Genomic DNA, 20,104 nt, shown 5'->3' with positions numbered 1-20,104 from the left:
AAATAATTTAAAAATATAAAAAAATAATTTAAAAAATACAATTAAACGATGATATCATAAATAAATAAATAAATAAATAAACAAAAACCGAAATAAGAAGCGGCACGAGATCATAAAAAATAACTCAAGAAGAAAAGGGTACTTCTCTGCTCTGCCACGCTCCTAACTCTTTTACCAAACGGAATCACTGTGTCTCATTAATAACAAAATTTTTGCAGCAATTAACAGAGACAGACACACCAAAACCAATGAATATAAATAACTTATCTGTCTGCCAGCCAGTAACGGTTAAGGTTTAAATTAAAGCCAACAAACAAAAATCCCAAAATAATCAGGAAAAACAAGAGACTGATGAGCAAAACACACTCTCAGTCTTAGAGAAGAAACGAAAAGGACCGCCCAGACTCTCTCTCTCTCAACTTCCATTGACGCCAGTTTCTTCTCTCACACTTTAACTTTTCAGGTGCCATTTTCTTTCTCGTTTCAATTTTTAGTTGTTTCTGTATAAAATACAATTTGTAGTTAATTAAGAGTTACTAATAAGTAATTGATATATATATAGATATATATAGAGAGAGTAAGTAAATCATGAGGATTGTGACGAGAGACGTGATAATGACGTTTCTCTTGCCCTAGATTCCTTGACGTGCACTTCTGATCCGATCTCCGTTTCTCCATTTCTATTATTATTTCTCTTACTTTTTTTTTTCCGAATAAAATTGAGATGTGGTATCAGTCACTTTCTCTCTAATGCTAGAAGACCCAATTGCGATATCAATTATTTATCTCCAATTCGCTATTTTGGTACAGTGATTCAGGTTTGCGGTGCTGCCTAAGGAGCTTCCATTGCAGTGTATAATTCAAGATTTTGGATTGGACGGTGATGATTGGGGCTAGATGCCTGGTTTTTGGATAGTAAGAAGTGAGGGAGTTACTCTGGCATTTGCATTGGCGTGGGGTGGCGAGGTCTTGTGTTGTGTTTGATTTCAAGCATTTTGATTGTGGTTTTGTTAATTCCAAGTGTTTTGTTTGTGCTTTTTTTCTTCGTCTTTCATTTTGTGGAAAGAATTATTGTCAGTCATGCTTGTATTTGTACGCATAATCTATAAAATGGTTTATAGTAATTGGAGTGCTCAGCTGAGGGTGCACAAGTTTGTTGAAGTTGGAAAATAATGGTAGGTCTTGGTTTTCTAGTTCAAAATGAATTGTGGGAATTTGCTTCAAATTGGGATATGGTTGGGAAAATTTGAAAGTAAGGAGTAATAATTTTCAGTTTTTTTTTGGCTTTGTGGGTATGTACTGCGGGTGATCTTCAGAATTGGGTTTGTTTCGCTGTTATAATTTTGGGGATTTTAGTTCTAAGGATTTAGTGCTTGGTGTGCTGATTGTAAATGAAATTGCAGAAGTTCATTAGTTGGGATATTTGTTCTTTTTTTGGCAGGTGGCCTAGAAGAAAGCTAGAGTGGCGTGTTGGTGCAAATGTCAAAGTTTCCCTCCTCTAAACTGCAAGATCCTACATCCTCATCTGCTCCTGAGTCTAAGTTATTATCCTTCTCTCAAGTAAAATTAGCCCATAAACTCTATACATCATTCCGATGAATATTTTAGCCATGAGTTAAACTTTTTATTCTCTTCCTGCTACGAGAAACAGACTGCCATAACTGCGTTATGGCAAGTGAAATGAATATCAAGACAATCCAAGTCAGAATATATCATCATCTTTACTGGTTTAATTCTTGAGAATTAGTACTAATTAATTATGAGCTAATGGATTGGCTGATTATATACAGGGAACAAAATGGAACGGCAGAAATGGATGACAGTGAAGATACAATGGCTGTGGTTGCTCGCTTCATTGAGAAGCTTCATTCCAGGATATCTTCACCACCTGAAAAAGAACTTGTAACAGCTCGTCTGCTTCGTCTTGCCAAAGCAAGAAAGGAGGCAAGGGCAGTCATTGGTTCCCATGCCCAAGCTATGCCGTTATTCATATCCATTCTCAGGAGTGGTACTTCTGGGGCAAAAGTTAATGTTGCTTCGACTCTCAGTGCTTTGTGCAAAGATGATGATTTACGAGTGAAGGTACTTCTTGGTGGGTGTATACCACCTTTACTCTCACTTCTGAAGTCTGAATCGATTGAGGCTAGGAAGGCAGCAGCAGAGGCTATATATGAAGTTTCCTCTGGCTCGGTTTCAGATGATCAAGTTGGTATCAAGATATTTGCCACAGAAGGTGTGACGCCGACCTTATGGGAACAGCTTAATCCAAAGAACAAGCAGGACAAAGTGGTTCAAGGGTTTGTTACTGGGGCACTGAGAAATCTTTGTGGGGACAAGGATAATTATTGGAGAGCAATGCTTGAGGCTGGAGGAGTGGATATCATTGTGGGTCTTCTGTCTTCTGACAATGCCACTGCCCAGTCCAATGCAGCTTCTCTATTGGCCCGTCTAATGTTGGCATTTGGTGATAGTATACCGAAAGTAATCGATTCTGGAGCTGTGCGAGCTTTGCTTCAGCTTGTGGGTCAGAATAATGATATTTCTGTTCGTGCTAGTGCTGCTGATGCTTTGGAGGCTCTTTCCTCAAAGTCAACGAAGGCCAAGGAAGCTATTGTGGATGCTGGTGGGGTTCCCATTCTCATTGGGGCCATAGTTGCTCCTTCTAAAGAGTGTATGCAAGGGGAGTTCGGCCAGGCTCTGCAGGGGCATGCAACACGAGCTCTGGCAAATATCTGTGGCGGGATGTCTGCCTTGATACTATATCTTGGAGAACTATCACAGTCTCCTCGTCTTGCTGCACCAGTTGCTGATATAATCGGAGCACTTGCCTATGCTTTGATGGTCTTTGAGAAAAATGCTGCTACTGCCGAGGAAACTTTTGATGCAACCAAAATAGAGGATATACTAGTAAAGCTACTGAAGCCTCGGGATAATAAGCTGGTTCAGGAACGTGTCCTTGAAGCTATGGCAAGTCTGTACGGCAATATCTACCTCTCAATATGTCTTGATTATGCAGAAGCAAAGAAGGTTCTTATTGGGCTCATAACAATGGCTGTTGGGGATCCACAGGAGTATCTAATACTTTCGTTAACCAGCCTATGTTGTGGCGGGGTAGGCATCTGGGATGCCATCGGCAAGAGAGAAGGGATTCAGTTACTGATATCATTGTTGGGATTATCCAGTGAGCAGCATCAAGAATATGGTGTTCGATTTCTAGCAATCTTAACTGATCAGGTTGATGACAGTAAGTGGGCTATCACTGCCGCTGGTGGGATTCCTCCTCTTGTGCAGCTGTTAGAGGCAGGGTCTCAGAAGGCAAGGGAGGATGCAGCACATATTCTGTGGAATCTGTGCTGTCATAGTGAAGATATCCGTGCCTGTGTTGAAAGTGCAGGAGCTGTCCCTGCCTTTTTATGGCTTTTAAAGAGTGGTGGACCTAAAGGTCAAGAAGCCTCAGCTATGGCACTTACCAGGCTTGTCCAAACAGCTGATTCTACCACTATTAATCAGTTATTAGCTCTGCTTCTTGGTGACTCTTCTGGCTCAAAAGCCTACGCCATAAGAGTTTTGGGTCATGTACTAACGATGGCATCACATAAGGATCTTGTGCAAAGGGGATCTGCAGCAAATCAAGCTCTAAGATCTCTTATCCAGATTCTGAACTCCTCGGACGAAGAAACCCAAGAATCTGCAGCTTCTGTTCTTGCTGATCTATTCACTACAAGGCAAGATATCTGTGATAGTCTTGCAACAGATGAGATTGTGCATCCCTGCATGAAGCTTTTGACCAGTAATAATACTCAAGTTGTTGCAACACAGTTAGCTCGAGCATTGGGTGCTTTGTCGCGCCCAACTAAGACTAAAAGTACTATGAAAATGCCTTATATTGCTGAAGGAGACGTCAAGCCTCTAATTAAGTTGGCTAAAACTTCCATTGATGCTGCTGAAACAGCAATTGCTGCACTTGCCAACCTCCTCTCTGATCCCCAGATTGCTGCTGAAGCCCTGGCAGAAGATGTTGTTGGTGCTTTGACAAGAGTCCTGGGAGAAGGAACTTCAGAAGGAAAAAAGAATGCATCGCGAGCTCTTCATCAATTGCTGATTCATTTTCCAGTAGGTGATGTGCTCGGTGGAAATGCTCAGTGCCGTTTTTCTGTTCTTGCAATACTTGATTCCTTGAACTCAATGGGTATGGATGGCACTGATATCACAGATGCTTTAGAAGTAGTTGCACTCTTGGTGAGGATGAAACATGGTGTGAACTTCACTTACCTTCCTCGGGCTGTCCTCTTAGAAGTGCCCTCAAGCTTAGATCCTCTAGCACGCTTACTGGCCGAGGGGCCACCTTTACTGCAAGATAAGGCAATAGAAATTTTGTCTCAGCTCTGTGGCGATCAGCCAGGTGTGCTGGGTGATCTGTTGATTGCAAGATCAAGATCGATTGATTCTCTAGCCAATAGAATAATAAATTCCTCCAGTTTAGAAGTGAAAATTGGAGGGATTACATTACTCATATGTGCTGCTAAAGAACACACACAGCAGTCAGTGGAAGCGCTTGATGTGTCAGGATACTTGAAACCCCTTATATATGCCTTGGTGAATATTATGAAGCAGAACACTTGCTACTCGTCTTTAGAAATGCAAGTCAGAACTCCAAGAGGTTTTTTTGAAAGATCAGCATTCCAGGAAGGAGATGAATTTGATGTCCTTGATCCAGTCATTGTTTTAGGCGGTACTGTTGCCTTGTGGTTGCTATCAATAATTTCTTCCATCTATGCAAAAAGCAAGCTCATCGTGATGGAAGCTGGTGGACTTGAGGCTCTCTCAGATAGGCTTTTCAGTTATACTTCCACTCCACAGGTATGCTCTTATTTAGCCTCTTGAATAGGGGGGCTTTCTGTTTCCAATGCAGCTGTGCCACAATCATTTGTTTTTTCCTTTCTCCTGTGGTGAATTACTTTCTTATTTGATGATTGCTAATGGATGTATAAGTAAATTATAGCCTATGTGACTGAGATGTCACACTGATTATGTGATCTGTCTGCATGCATATATAGACTGTATGGGGATATAACAAACATGGTAAGCTTTCGTTCTTAGTACCCTCCTCTGTCTCCCTCAAAAAGTAGGAGATGATTTGTATTCACTGTGCATGAAATAAAGTGCAGACTTGCTTATGATAATATATGGCATTTATAATGTGTCATTATGACCCGCACATTTACCATGGAATAATGAACTAGAGTGAGTGGGGAAATGAGTAGAGGAGATAAGAACAGTGAAGAAAAGAAGAGAGGTTGGGATCAGTGAGGTAAAAAAAACTATTTGAATGGACTGTGCAATTCAGAAGAGGAGTTTGCATGTAAAATTGTTGTTCTTAGAATACTCTATAAACAAGAATGTTAGTTTCTGCTATTTGTTGTGATTTTATATTCGATGATTTGGTACTCTGGATAAAACTGTGAGTAAAAATGAATTCCAGACCATTTTGCTTAAGTTATGGTGGCTGAGCCTCAAGAACTTTTCTTCATTCCAGGCAGAATTTGAGGATACAGAGGGTATATGGATCAGTGCGTTGCTCCTGGCTTTCTTATTCCAAGACCCAAATATTGTCCTGTCTCCTACAACAATGCACATCATACCTTCTCTTGCTCATTTGATGAGATCTGATGAAGTGATTGATAAATTTTTTGCTGCCCAGGCAATGGCCAGTCTTGTTTGCAATGGAAGTAAGGGAATAAGCCTCACTATTGCAAACTCTGGTGCTGTTGCTGGCTTAATAACATTAATCGGTTTCATAGAATTGGATATGCCAAACCTTGTTGCATTATCAGAAGAATTTTCATTGGTACGTAGTCCTGATCAAGTTATTCTGGAACACCTTTTTGAAATAGAAGATGTAAGGTTTGGTTCCACTGCACGCAAATCTATTCCTTTGTTGGTGGATCTCTTAAGACCGATTCCAGATAGACCAGGTGCTCCTCCAATTGCTGTTCAACTATTAAGCCGTCTTGCAGAAGGAAGTGATGCAAATAAATTAATCATGGCTGAAGCAGGAGCTCTCGATGCTTTAACAAAATACCTGTCATTGAGTCCTCAAGACTCCACAGAAGCCTCTATATCTGAATTATTAAGAATCCTGTTTAGCAATCCTGATCTTATTCGATATGAAGCATCGTTTAGTTCTTTGAATCAACTTATAGCTGTTTTGCGTCTCGGATCAAGAGATGCTCGATTTAGTGCTGCAAGGGCTCTCCATGAACTTTTTGATGCTGAAAGCATTAGAGACTCTGAATTAGCTTGGCAGGCTGTTCAGCCATTGATTGACATGCTCAATGCAGCATCAGAGAGTGAGCAAGAGGCTGCTCTTTTTGCCTTGATCAAGCTGATATCAGGGCATAATTCAAAAAGAACTTTATTTGTTGATGTTGAAGGTAATCCACTTGAGAGCCTATACAAAATATTGTCTTCTGCTTCGTCCTTGGAACTGAAGAGAAATGCTGCAGAACTTTGCTCTATTCTGTTTAGCAATGCAAAATTCAGATCAAATCCAATTGCCTCTGAATGCATACAGCCCCTTATATCTCTCATCCAGTCTGATAACACAGCAGTTGTGGAATCTGTGGTTTGTGCTTTTGAGAGATTGTTGGATGATGAACTAAAGGTGGAGCTTGCAGCAGCCTATGTTAACATAGTGGATCTTCTTGTTGGCTTGGTTTCTGGAACAAATCTCCGACTTATTGAGGGTAGTATCTCTGCTCTAATAAAGTTGGGGAAAGATCGGGCCCCACGCAAATTGGACATGGTCAAAGCAGGTATTATAGATAAATGTCTTGTGCTACTCCCAATTGTGCCCAGTTCATTATGCTCTGCAATTGCAGAACTGTTCCGCATTTTGACAAACAGTGGTGCAATTGCTAGAAGTTCAGATGCTGCAAAAGTGGTAGAACCTCTTTTTATGGTTTTGCTTCGGCCAGATTTTGGTTTGTGGGGACAGCACAGTGCCTTACAAGCACTTGTAAATATTTTGGAGAAGCCACAGAGCCTGGCAACATTGAAACTTACTCCCAGCCAGGTCATTGAGCCTTTAATTTCATTTCTGGAGTCCCCATCTCAAGCCATTCAGCAACTTGGCACAGAACTGCTATCTCATCTTCTTGCACAAGAACATTTTCAGCAAGATATAACGACAAAAAATGCAGTGGTTCCACTTGTGCAGCTTGCAGGAATTGGAATATTGAACCTTCAACAGACAGCAATAAAGGCATTGGAAAAGATCTCCATTAGCTGGCCAAAGGTGGTTGCTGATGCTGGAGGAATTTTTGAGCTAGCAAAGGTTATTATTCAAGATGATCCTCAACCACCTGTTGAGCTTTGGGAAACGGCTGCTTTGGTTCTCTCAAATGTTCTGCGTGTCAATGCAGAGTACTACTTCAAAGTTCCTATGGTGGTTCTTGTGAAAATGTTGCACTCTACTTGTGAGAGCACTATTAAAGTGGCTCTTAATGGCTTAATTGTTCATGAAAGGACTGATGCTTCTAGTGCAGAGCAGATGACTGAAGCTGGTGTTATAGATTCTTTGTTGAACCTACTAAGATCTCATCAATGTGAGGAGTTATCCGGAACACTACTTGAAGCTTTGTTTAATCACATCAGAGTACGAGAGAAGAAGGCTTCAAAGTATGCAATAGCACCTTTATCTCAGTATCTGTTAGACCCACAAACCAGATCAGAGACCTGCAGGTTTCTTGCAGCTCTAGCTCTTGGGGACCTCTCCCAGCAGGAAGGACTTGCAAGGGCCAGTGATTCTGTTTCAGCTTGTCGTGCTTTGGTAAGCTTGCTTGAAGATCAACCGTCAGAAGCAATGACAATGGTAGCAGTTTGTGCATTGCAGAACTTTGTCATGCACAGTAGGACTAATAGGCGAGCTGTTGCAGAAGCAGGTGGCATATTAGTAGTGCAGGAACTACTACTGTCTCCTAGTGCTGATGTGGCTGGGCAGGCAGCCATGCTGATTGAATTGCTATTTTCTAATCACACTCTCCAAGAATATGTATCGAATGAGCTCATCAGATCTTTGACAGGTAATTTATTTCCATTTTGTTACAGATCCTTTTGTTGATGGGTTGAAGGTGTACCATCTTGTGTACTGTCATCCTATTATAGGCCTGTATGAGGCAAAGGACCAGAATTTCATATAATTTATAACGCCATGTTTTCATTCTAGAGGAAATTTTCTTATATGAGTAGTTCTCTCTTCTGGTTTATTATTTGGACAATGATGCTTTTCCTTGCTTTCGTTCTAATTATGGAACCAACTGTAACTTTGTTTTGCAGCTGCTCTTGAAAGAGAATTGTGGTCCACAGCAACTATCAATGTACAGTTCTTGAGAACCTTGAATGTCATATTCGCCAACTTTCCTAAGCTCCATGTTTCTGAAGCAGCTACCCTTTGCATTCCCCACTTGGTAAATGCACTCAAATCTGGTAGTGAGGCAGCTCAGGAATCTGTGTTGGACACCTTATGTTTGTTAAAACAGTCTTGGTCAACCATGTCAATAGATATTGCAAAGTCCCAGGCCATGATTGCAGCTGAAGCTATTCCTATTCTACAAATGTTGATGAAAACGTGCCCACCAAGTTTTCATGAAAGAGCAGACCTCCTGTTGCACTGTTTGCCAGGATCTTTGACTGTTACAATTAATCGTGGGAATAACCTAAAGCAGGCAATGGGAACCACAAATGCTTTTTGTCGCTTGACAATAGGCAATGGTCCTCCTCGCCAGACCAAGGTGAGAGTTTTTCTATAGTAACATGTTCATAGACAAACCATCCAGTTTGCAGTTGTCATAGATTGGTATTTACTTAAGAGAATTCATGGTATGTAAATTGTTGCATTTCTTGGGTAAACATGATTGCATACCAGTCTGGTAGGATGAGCGAGCTTTTGGAATACCATTGTTTTTCTAAAGGAATAAACAGAACCTAGTCTTTCAGTGTTATATTATATAGCATGACTTGGATCACATGCAGAGATTCCCATGTTTGTTTTCAACCAGATGAAGTTTTCCCCTAGCAGTTTGTAGTTTCTCCTTTTCAAAAACAGAGGAAGTCAACACCTAATGGGTCTACTAAGATTAATCATCCTTTTGAAAAAATATAATGTATATTAACCATAATTTTAATATTGTGCCAAAATGCAACATCGGATCCTAAGGAAAATGGTGACTATACGCTTATTTCTAATTGTAAGGGAGTGCTAAATTTCATATTGAAATGATCTATTTTGTCAGGTTGTGAGCCACAGTATATCTCCAGAATGGAAAGAAGGATTCACATGGGCTTTTGATGTACCACCGAAGGGCCAAAAACTTCACATCATTTGCAAAAGCAAAAATACTTTTGGCAAGGTAATTTTTTTTAGAATTACCTTCGGTAACGTAATTGGTTTTTCATCTATATGCATTCTAGTGCAATTTTCTGAAAGCGGATTTTTTAGCATTCGGCTGGAACGGTCATCAATTCATTGCTCCTCATCGAATAGATATGCTCATCTTGGAAGAGATGCATAAACATTTGGTTGTAGGAAATCCATTCATTACACATGAATCTCTGATCTGTTTCTTGATTTGCTAATTGTCAACAGCACATGCTATGTTTAGGCAGTATGTTTTGACACAAAAAAATTCTGATTGGGAGATAATTTATTTTTTCAGAATACTCTGGGAAGAGTGACTATCCAAATTGATAAAGTTGTGTCAGAGGGAGTATACAGTGGGTTATTCAGCCTCAATCATGATAGCAACAAGGATGGCTCCTCTAGAACGCTTGAAATTGAGATTGTCTGGACCAACAGGACATCGGAATGATAGCACTTACTGGGAAATAGGGTTATTTGTACAAGCGACTTCGTTGAAATTTGGCACAGGAGGCTGCTCAAAAGTTGAGGGGAGAATCATTGATGTCATTTTCACCATGACAGGATGCAGAAGAAGGGTGATTTGCTTGTAAGTAGTTTCGTTATTTGAAGGTCCAGTTTTGCAGCAACAAAGATTACACGCTACGTTAAATGTAAGTGTGAACTGTTTATTTTATCTGCAGAGGTGAGAAGGGGGTCAAGGGTAGTTCCCATGGTGTAGGGAAAATATCTAAGTCGTTTAAAAGTTGTTGTACAGGCCAGTTCATAGGCATCAGCAATTAAAACGTACGATAGAAAAAATAGCGTGCAGAAAATAATTAAATCAAGCTTTTCAGTGGAAATGGTTCCTTCTGGTGAGATATGTGAATTTTTGGAAAGACTAACTGACCCTTTCATCTTTATTTCCCCCCTTTAGCGAATGAATTGTGGAAACCATGAGATTCGATTCTTGGCTCTCTGGATATAGTGCTGCTGCTGTCTGTGTTGCCGTACACGGGACTGCGATGCTTTAATACGCTCTCTAACCCCGATCTCATCAGGTTTGAACAGTGCTTTTCTTCTGAATATCGTAATAAATTCTCCAAATAACAAATAAGAGGTAAATATAAATCAAAACAAACTGAAGGGTGTTGTTTGTTTGTATCTAGAAGGAGCAGACTTGTAATTTTATGTCATGATGATTGATGCACATGCTTGCCTGTTTGCTTCCATCAATAACCTATCCAAACAGCAGGTCATCTGTGGAGAAACAGAACTAAAAAATGGCCGTGCGTCTCCACGGTTGACTGGAGTAGCCAAAGCTTCGATTAGGTCGTAGACCTTGTGGCAATGGAAGATCAGGGTCGCCATTTCGGGAAAAAGGAAAGTTGGCAATGTCCATATCTCGATCAATGCCCGCCCCTAATTTTATTTTATTTCAAGTGGAAAATGAAAGATTAAAGGGGGGGAAAATCGAATGATCAATACATTTTCTTTAATGTCATGGTCCAAAACGGAACAAATGACAAGCGAGAGGGCGGGGGAACTTATTTTACAAGAAAGAATGATGAGAATAGATTACAAAAAACGTGGGGCCAATTTCTGGATGGTTAAAACACAGTCTCCACAATTTGGAAAGAGGATCCTATAAAATTCTGGAATTCAATCAAACATTATTTATTTCTAATAATTAATCCATGTGAGTTCTTGGTAAGGAAGGCGTTGCAGTGTCCCAGGAGCTCTCTGCTCCTTGAACAGGAGGCACCACTTACACAATCATTTGCCAGTTTCTTCCAAGAATTTGCTTACAGCGGAATGTCCACAGACATCTTAGTTTGGCTATCTTTCATGTTATGCCCTTTAGGGTGAGAGAATAGAAGGAAACATCAGGCATTGTGGCTAACATGCAAGGGCAATAAAAAGAACCATACACTAAGAAATATGACAATCACACAGGCTCAGTTGCAAACAGGCAGGCGTTTTAACTTGCTAGTACATGCAAGGATTCAATGTCTCAAGCCAAACTCAGCAGAAATGCCACAGGGCAATCAAAAGCTGCATAAAACCTAACTTGCTGCTGCAACCAAAGCAGATCGAGCCCTTGCAAAAGAAGCGATAAGTGATCCGAGATGCAACTTATCATTGCACCCAAAGACCAACCTGTATCTGCAAGATTATAGAACTATAGATTAGTGCAATTGACTCCTCAAGGAGTGTTCAATCCAGTAGGTTTTTTTTTTTTTAATTAGCAAGAACAACATTAGAATGATATTGTAAAGGCTATGATCTGCATTCCTTTCTCTACTCAAAAAGGTCTGTATTGACATTAAGCACCACTTATGGAAATCAATAAATAACACCACTTATGAATTTATAATCTGAAAATCAAGAAGTACTAAAAAACATGAACTATACCTTGTTCATTTTTTTTTAATTTTTTTTTCCTGGCAAAATGTGCATTTGGCTTCCTGATGTAAATGCATATGCATGTCAAGCTGCATGAGTTTGATGCACAATTCGACACTCAACCTTGTTATAAAATAAGGATATCAAGCCACGCATCTATCCACACAGTCATAATCAAAGACAAAATGCAAATAAAAATAAGATATGAGAAAGACTTGTGTACATACTCTATATCAGCCAAATCATTGATCAATGGCACTCGGACATCTGATTTCATCTTAATCTGGAAAACAAACCTGTTGGAATAACAAGTGGTCACTTCTCTGACGATATCCACCAAGGCCAAACCTTTCCTTGTCTTGATTTCAAAAATTCCTATGAAGAATGAGTACAGAAAAAATGAAAAATAGGAAACCATTCACAAATTGCACATTATAACAGACAATCAAATCATATATGGAAACCATTCATGCGCTTATAGCTCTCTGCAAAAGATTTATTCAGAAGCCAGTGGGTTATTTACTCAATGTCTTTGGGCAATGGGTTTCCAGTGCACGTGTATACAGCTTCTTCTGTAATTTGCTGGGAAGCCATTTGTGTTGACTGTATACATCAGAAATAAGAATGAAGGATCAACCATTTTTTTGATTGAAAAAAGAATCAACAATTTCTTTTTGGATTCATTAGCACAAAAGGGTCAGCAAAAATTGGGAACCAAACCAAGGCAGGCAAGAGGGACTGGGCCACAGCCCTTGGCCTTGGTAGGGATTATAGTAGGCTTTCAGCTCTCTTTGCCTTTTTGATTGAGTTTCTTTTCTCGCACTCTTACAGTCAAGCATGCATTCTGATGGGTACACCAAACCGGCGACATAGATTACATGTGTATGGATGGAGATGACGGAAAACAACCTTACTAGCTACTTTTTGATTGGGGGATTGAGGAATAGTGGTCCTTTATTAGGTGCCCTGTCATAAAGACCCAATCCCAGTACTGCCCAACCTTCTAAAATAGACAAGGGCAAACATGTTCTTGCTGAAGTATACCTAAGACGAGTTCCAAGGTTCAATGTTTTAGATATGAAGGTTTTGGTTACGTTGCAGATAACTATACAAATAAAACATTGGTTATTAAGGAGCAAGAGGATCTAGATGAAGATGAAAATTATGGCGATCAAGTGTATAAACTCGACCATGATGATTTCCAAGACATAAACGAGGAAGACAAGGGTGGATTCGATTTTTTAGGTTGTGTTTGATAACAATCATCTCTATTCAAATTGAGTAAAAACAATAAAGTTGAAACAATCATCTCCATTCAAATTGAGTAAAAACAATAAAGTTGAAACAATTATGTTAGGTGTGGAGCTAAAAGCTGTAAAATTGTGCCCTAATACAATTTAAAAGAACTAAAAATTGAAGAAGAACCGCTATTTCTCACATTTACATTAAGTGTGGAGATAAAAACTGTAAAATTATAATATATAGTAGAAATTGTATCTATATCTTATAGTATTGTAGTTCACTTAGGTCTAAAGTTAGTTCCCTATCCTAAATCATATATTGCATCACGTGTTTTCATAGCAATCAAAGAGAGGTGTATTTTCCCTATTAATTTTTTAGATTACTATAATGAGATTTTGTGTGATATGATTTCAATAGATATGTGACATATCATTTTAGGTAGACCATGATGACTCTATGACCTAGACATTACCATTTTGAAGGTCAAATTTTTGTTCTTTCCTTTTTGAAGATAGAAAAATTCAACTTGTTAAGTTACAACCAAGGCCTAACAACAACAATAATTAAAAAAAGAGCTTGTGAAAAAGAAAAGTTGAACAAATCACAAAAATCATAACCCAATAAGTCAATGTCAAATAAATAAAAAAACAAATTCTAATTTTTTAAAAAAAATACCAAACTCAAATCAAGTAAATCATTGAAATTGATGGACTAGGTAATGAGAATGAAACAACCTTATAAAAGGCAAAAATAATCACAAAGTAAAATCCTCAATTATAAAAAAATTAAAAATAAATAAATAATGAGGACCACATCTCGCACCAAAAATAATTGAAAGAAACTAATCAATGACTAAATTGAAATAAAATAAATGAAGAAAAGGAGTAATGAAAAAAATGAGGACCAAAATTTAAAAAAATGAATTAAAATTATAAAGGATAAAATAAAATAAATGCAAAGGATGAAAAAAAAATAATCAAAAGAATGAGGATCAAATTGTAAATAAATAAATTAAACACGGAGAGGGATGAAATTGAAAAAAAAACATCAAGAAGCATTAAAATCAAAGCAAAAAGAAATAAAAAAAATGACGACCAAACCCAAAACAAATACAAAATAGATGACACAACTAAATTTTTAAAGGCCTGACATGAAAACCAAGGTCAAGGTGAGAGAAACAAAGGGCATGAGAAAAAAACTCATTGTCATCGAACTGCTGCCTACCTTGGTAAACACGTCACCCCGACAACTGTATCACATCCTTGCACATTAGATGAGATGGCGATAGGTTTTTTTTGCCAATCGTAATTGTCCACAAGCACCTCTGGAACGCTGACATGTGTGTGGCACGTGTCAACATATTTTACTGATTTATTAATATTTTAATAAGAAAAATTACAAAAAGGGCCTAAGGGCATACCATTATTACAAAACAATCATGGCGCAAAGACAAAAACACCCTCAGAAGTCATTCTATAATCCAAAAAGTCATAGATTAATTATGTAATTTTACTGTAAAAAAAGAATGCAAAGACAAATAAACCCCTCCCTGCAAGACCATTTTTTCTGAGCACCAAAGGGTGTAAAAGTTATTTTACTGTGAAAATTGAAAAAAAAAGATGAAAAAATATCCTTAACATAACATTTTTTCCAGATTTCAAGGGCAAAAGAGTATTTTTTACTGTGCATTCTAAAGTTGAATGACAAAATTATCCTTGATCAATCTACAAATGACATTTAAATCCTTTTGAAAATATGATTTTTCCCTCAATACGAAAGCAATTGTTAAAGTAATAAAAAGCAAAATCAATATTACATTGCTTGAATCCATAGTAATTCTCCTTACATGCTATAGTGAACCCAGAGCTCTTTTAATTTTTTTTTAATAAAGTGGCAATTCTATTACAACATAGCAACTTGAAGGAAGAAACATTTTTGTGTTGATCATCATCATGTAGGATAAGCATATAGATGTTTCATGTTTTATTTTTTGGGTGATGATTTGATTTACCTGATTGGTTGGCATATATTTGTTTAATGCATGAAGAAGTGAAGGATTTTACAACTACAACAAACATATCAGTTCAGGCCCAAGCCCAACAGCCCATGAACTGCCTGAAACCAGCAAGAGGTAGGAAAATGTGACGGTCACAGTCAGGTTCCCACCTCTCAGGTAGTGCAACAACATCGTTCAGTTGACTAGCAGTGATTGGTCTGTTGACTGCTGTTTGCGTTGTTGTTGCCGGACCAAATACACTTTTGTATACGCAATCAGATAAACAAGGTACAAATTTCCATTTTGTCAAGGCAAACAAACAGATGCAATGTCTTTGTTTGTTTTTGCTGGTGGAAAATGTTTTTGTAAGATTTTGATTTTAAAAAAAATTAATTTTGTTTTTATTGTTTTCATTGTATGCTATGTTAAAAATAAATTTTAAAAAATAAAAAAAATATTATTTTTGATATATTTTTTGAGAAAAAATATTTTGAAAAACAAAACTATATTCATGACATAAATTTTTTAATTTACTAAAGTGTAGATTTTGATTGGAGCCCAACTGAATTGATTTTCAATCTGCTAAAAGGCAACTGATGTTTGATAGCAATAGATGGGGCGGCGTTGGCTAAATTTATGGATGTTAATGTTATTATACAGTGTGATGTGAGCTTACTATATTCATAACAAATATTCTTTGTACAGTCATCGAAATAGTAACCAAATCAAATCATTTTCTTGTATTTAATCATGTTTCTATCTTGCAGCAGAAATGGAACGAGGACTCGCATGAGTCTACATGTTCTGTGATAAACAATAATTTTTTTCTTGATATGTGGGATAATCCCATTTGCGTCATCTATGCTTGAATGTTCCTGTGCATGTATCAATCATGTCTAATGACATGAAGTTATTTTTGCCTTGTATATTTTGGTGAAAAGATCCACCAGTCAGCTTATTGGTCTTCTAGAAATCCAAGATCGAGCACTTAAAAAGAAGGTATTACGAGAGAATGGTTCAGGACTGGGGAAGTCTATCGCAATTTGCAGGGAACCATCCGATCTGTTGTTTCTCATTGTCATAAATCACCACTCTGTCTTGCATAAAAATATCTGTGGATAGCAAAGAACAGAGGAATCAAATTCATTTGATTAGGAAATATAGAGGGTTTTGTTAGATAGGGTTCGTGATTCTCTTAATTTCTCTCACCTCCAATCACATTGAAGTTTCCCAGATGTTGCTCGCTGCCATTCAGAATCCCTAAACACACATTCCCATCCTTCTGAAATGGGAGAGGTTGTTAGATATGCTTCCGGGTTGCAGGAAATAAGTAAATGGTGTCTAAATGTATGGTCACTAATTGCAGGAAACTTGTAAAGTTATTTCTTGAGGTGCTTACAGTGATGATCAGATAGTCTTCAGGTGCCAACTGCAGCTGCACATTTTTTGCATTCATAAAGCTTATGGTTAAGGGCTTGAAGTAACTCTTGATATCAAGAATAGATTTGATAGGTTTTGCAGTTTTCCAGCATACTGCAAGTTCCTTCTCCTCTGGTGCATCTTTTAATGGCTTTCCAGCAAGATCCTTCCTTACCTGAGACAGAAAGTTATTGATTCGTGGGACACAATATTTTAATGAATGTTTCTTTATCTGATCCAGGGCTATTTCCCAAAATAAAAAATCAAGTATATCTCACCAGATTGAGTATACTCTGGTAAACTTGAGCATTGAAGTAGGTATAGGAGCTCCCACTGTCAAAAATAAGCTGTAGTCCCTTTATGCCAGTGGGCTTTCCACCAAAAAGAAGTTCTGCTGGTCCTGATGAGTATAGTGTGCTGGGAAAAGAAAGAACGAGTGAATTTTAATTGAAGCAACTAATCCAAACGCTCACTAAGCAAAATAAAAGCCGAGAGTAATGGCTTAAAGATGGAAAAGAACAGAGCCAGAGGTAGAGCACTCTACTCTGATGAACTGCGTAGCATTGGTGTCCAGGTGATTCCTGAAGATGGAAAAAGATGATCTCCAAAGAATAAAAAGCCTCCCCTTGCCCTACTGAAACAGTGGCCAACCACATTTTGCGTGATACCCAGGGTTCGTAGCTGTGAAAGAATGCTTACTTTACCTCTGCCAAGGCCAAGAATCCCAGCTGTGTCAGGAGGTGGGTGTGGGCCAAGATGTTTTTGATCATATCCACACCTGCAGGATTGCAACGTTTTCTCAAGATTGTGTTCATGCTCATATAACATGGCACACCAAATTTTATACTAGCTAACAAAATAAAAACTCAGTTTCTTTGAAGCTTAGTTGTGTGCTTTTAAGCACAAACAAAACTAAAAGGGTGCGTCAGCTGGGGTGGAATGCATGATACGCACCCAAAGGCCATTTTAGGCTGGAGAAGAGTGCCATTGGATAATCTTAGCGGAAAGGAGTCAGACAGCAGCACACCAATAGATGAACCAAGATCAGCATACTCGATTTCATAGTCACACTGGTCATCTGGGGCGTCGCAATGGTAGTTTTCCCCTGTGCTGACGGCCTGGCATAAGGAATTTGAACAAGGCACAAGATTGTTCTTTGGTTTGTAAAGCTTATCACGTGGCTGCACATGTTATTTAGCATGCATATTAAACACTTGGCGAGGATATATGATAAGACTTTGTTACATGTTGATTATTGTCATCATGTAAGGACACTTTTACCTTGGTGCAACCTTTGCATGGAGCATCACACTGGACCCAGGTGAGGTCGCTTCCAGTATCTATGTCAAAGTCAAAAGCCTTTGGTGGGTTGCCTATGTTGAGAATCACAGAGTAGTACCTGCAAATTGTAAGGAGAATCATCATCATCATCATCACTCCACTACAATTAAAGCTTTTAAAAAGAAGAGGTAAATCAAGTTACAAACTTGAAATATCAATCATAAGGAATTCTGGGAAATGGGTTCAATCAGGAATTATTAAGGCAGGAATTCATTTTTCTAAGCCATGTCTTTCTTTTGCCAAGGAAACTCACATATAGAATTATTTCTCCAAAAAAAAACACTTGATATAGAATTGTTTTGTGAGAAACTGGTCTAGTCAACACCTTCCAGAGAAAGAGAAAAGGAAAATCTCAAGAAATGCTAAAGAAACTACGTAGGACTACAAAGGGGTCTCGATTGTTCCTAGAAGACTCCATCAAGTGGGATTGAATCAGGAGAATGCTAGTGGAAATGTTACACAAACAGGAGAAAGATCCAGTTGCGGCAGTCAAATAAGAAAATAAAATAAAGCTGCAAATATAGTAGTGGAAAACAAAAATGATCGTAGAGGCGATGGATTCAGAGTTGATGAATGGCCAAGCAATTCTTACCAGACTAACAAGAAAATTAATCCAAGCTAAACACAAAATACCTAAAAATACTTTTTATAAAACAAACTAAAAATTAAAAAAAAAAAAGTACCAAGAAACAGAGTATAAAATTCCAATATGAATCCAACATTTTCATTTTATTTCTGCGAAGAATCAAGAAAACACACACCCAGTAGGATAAACATTTCCGGTGACACGAAAGAAAACAGAGGAGCCAACACGATCATTAGCAGGGGTGCTTGACTCTCCTTTGATGGGTGTTTGACTGGCAGCAGAGAAACAGCCTTGAAAATCAGCAGATATTACTATGAAGAACAAGAACATCATCATCATCAATGATACGCTTCTTTTGCTTTTCTTTTCCATCTTCTCAAATCTTTATAGTCAATTATGTTGTCAGCAAAAAGGTCTTGTTATGGCTTGTAACTTGATCAAGAAAAAGAAAGAAGAGAGAAGCTCTGTGTCAAGAGCGACAAGTTATAGACTCGAGAATTGAAATCTACTTGGCTTTTGCCTGAATAGAGACGCGAGTCTCGGCATTTTATATACGTGGCATGTCTCCACGTGTCTTACAACGGGGATTAAAAATAAAAAATAAAATTTTGGTAGGATTTTTCTTTTCTCTTGGTTTAATGGCATTTTAAGCCTTAGAATTTTGTATTTTGTGCTCAAAATCTTTACATGTCCTAATAACAATTTAATCCAATTTAAAAAATGTTTTAAGGTCAAGAAGCTGTTTTTAATCTTTTTAACAAAATATAAAAAACAGAAAATATTCGGGAATGATCCAAAATTTTATTGGGATTTTAAAAAATAATATAAATATATATGCTCAGTCTTAATATAATTCTTAAAATATTTATATGACCGAATATATAACATCCCTTTAGGGCTCTCAAGAAGATTTGAGATAATTCTAGCTAATTTTATATCTTTCATAATTTATGAAGTTTCTATTATTCAGAAAATAAAAAAAAAATACTTCCGACTTTAAAAAAATAAAATTATTTATGAAAGTAGATGGAACTTTCATTGCCATCTATGAAAAAATTCAATTGAAAATATAAAAATACGAGGGTTTTTAGTTAATACTTAAGGAACAAATCAAATGGAAAGATAATATTATTTTTTAAAAAATAAAATGATAATTTAAGAATAAGATTATTGATCAAATCAATAGTATAGACAACAAAGTATAATTCTGATCAATTAAACCCTGTTTTTTAGAGAGAGATACAGAGGTTCGACATAAATAATACTTATTTTTAATTTTTAGCAACTTCGGTAAGAAATTATTTTTACGTGTTTTTTTTATCATTATTATTTTCGGAGAGAGGGAAAGGGATAGGTAATGACTAATAATAGATTTTCGTCTTAGGAAATTTCACGGAAAGAGGACAGCACAGGCTATAACGCGGAGGTGTGGAAGGTCGTAATTGCTAGAGGATTTCATTCCATTGTGGTTCCACGAAGTAGGTGAGAAAGAAACTGAAAATTTGATTAAATTGATAAAATTTTAAAAAAAAAATTTGATTAAATTGAATCGTAAAAAAAATTCGATTAAACTAATTAAAATTTTAAAAAAACTAGCCGGTTCGGTTCGGTTTCAGTTTTATAAGCAAAAACCTGAAAAAACAGAACCGAACCGAACCGAAACCGAAACCAGAAAAAACCAGAAAAAAACCGAGCCAGACCGAGCCTAAACCGAGCC

General features: G+C 37.6%; 2 protein-coding genes and 1 long non-coding RNA gene across 7 annotated transcripts; 1 reads left to right on the top strand and 2 right to left on the bottom strand.

The window, feature by feature from the left end:
• Window positions 1-296: 296 nt before the first annotated feature.
• On the top strand, window positions 297-10,260 carry LOC7469167 (protein CELLULOSE SYNTHASE INTERACTIVE 3). Of its 5 annotated transcripts, none has more exons than XM_024601670.2 (8): window positions 297-463; window positions 811-922; window positions 1,442-1,541; window positions 1,791-4,860; window positions 5,537-8,084; window positions 8,338-8,792; window positions 9,294-9,410; window positions 9,717-10,260. In XM_024601670.2, exons 3-8 carry the CDS (start codon window positions 1,480-1,482, stop codon window positions 9,867-9,869), a joined length of 6,405 nt encoding a protein of 2,134 aa, XP_024457438.1. In that variant the 5' UTR covers window positions 297-463; window positions 811-922; window positions 1,442-1,479; the 3' UTR covers window positions 9,870-10,260. The 5 variants fall into 5 exon arrangements, with proteins under 5 accessions (XP_024457438.1, XP_024457436.1, XP_024457439.1 ...); XM_024601668.2 differs by having other exon boundaries at window positions 811-966; XM_024601671.2 differs by lacking the exon at window positions 297-463 and having other exon boundaries at window positions 638-922.
• Window positions 10,100-13,040, bottom strand: LOC7469166 (uncharacterized). The gene is made up of 3 exons (XR_002981943.2): window positions 12,327-13,040; window positions 12,031-12,178; window positions 10,100-11,563 (listed from the first exon to the last, which is right to left on the bottom strand). It is a non-coding gene; the product is annotated as an uncharacterized LOC7469166 (long non-coding RNA).
• A 2,712-nt stretch (window positions 13,041-15,752) lies between these two features.
• On the bottom strand, window positions 15,753-18,903 carry LOC7469165 (aspartic proteinase Asp1). The gene is made up of 8 exons (XM_002306609.4): window positions 18,563-18,903; window positions 17,742-17,859; window positions 17,415-17,641; window positions 17,005-17,238; window positions 16,739-16,877; window positions 16,441-16,635; window positions 16,251-16,323; window positions 15,753-16,153 (listed from the first exon to the last, which is right to left on the bottom strand). The coding sequence occupies exons 1-8, from the start codon at window positions 18,757-18,759 to the stop codon at window positions 16,059-16,061; spliced, it is 1,278 nt and encodes a 425-aa protein (XP_002306645.4). The 5' UTR covers window positions 18,760-18,903; the 3' UTR covers window positions 15,753-16,058.
• Window positions 18,904-20,104: the final 1,201 nt, after the last annotated feature.

Source organism: Populus trichocarpa, chromosome 5 (assembly GCF_000002775.5).
Source record: "Populus trichocarpa isolate Nisqually-1 chromosome 5, P.trichocarpa_v4.1, whole genome shotgun sequence".
NCBI classification, from domain to species: Eukaryota; Viridiplantae; Streptophyta; class Magnoliopsida; order Malpighiales; family Salicaceae; genus Populus; species Populus trichocarpa.
The sequence above is the reverse complement of the archived record's forward strand: the minus strand, read 5'-3'. Positions and strand labels throughout refer to the sequence as shown.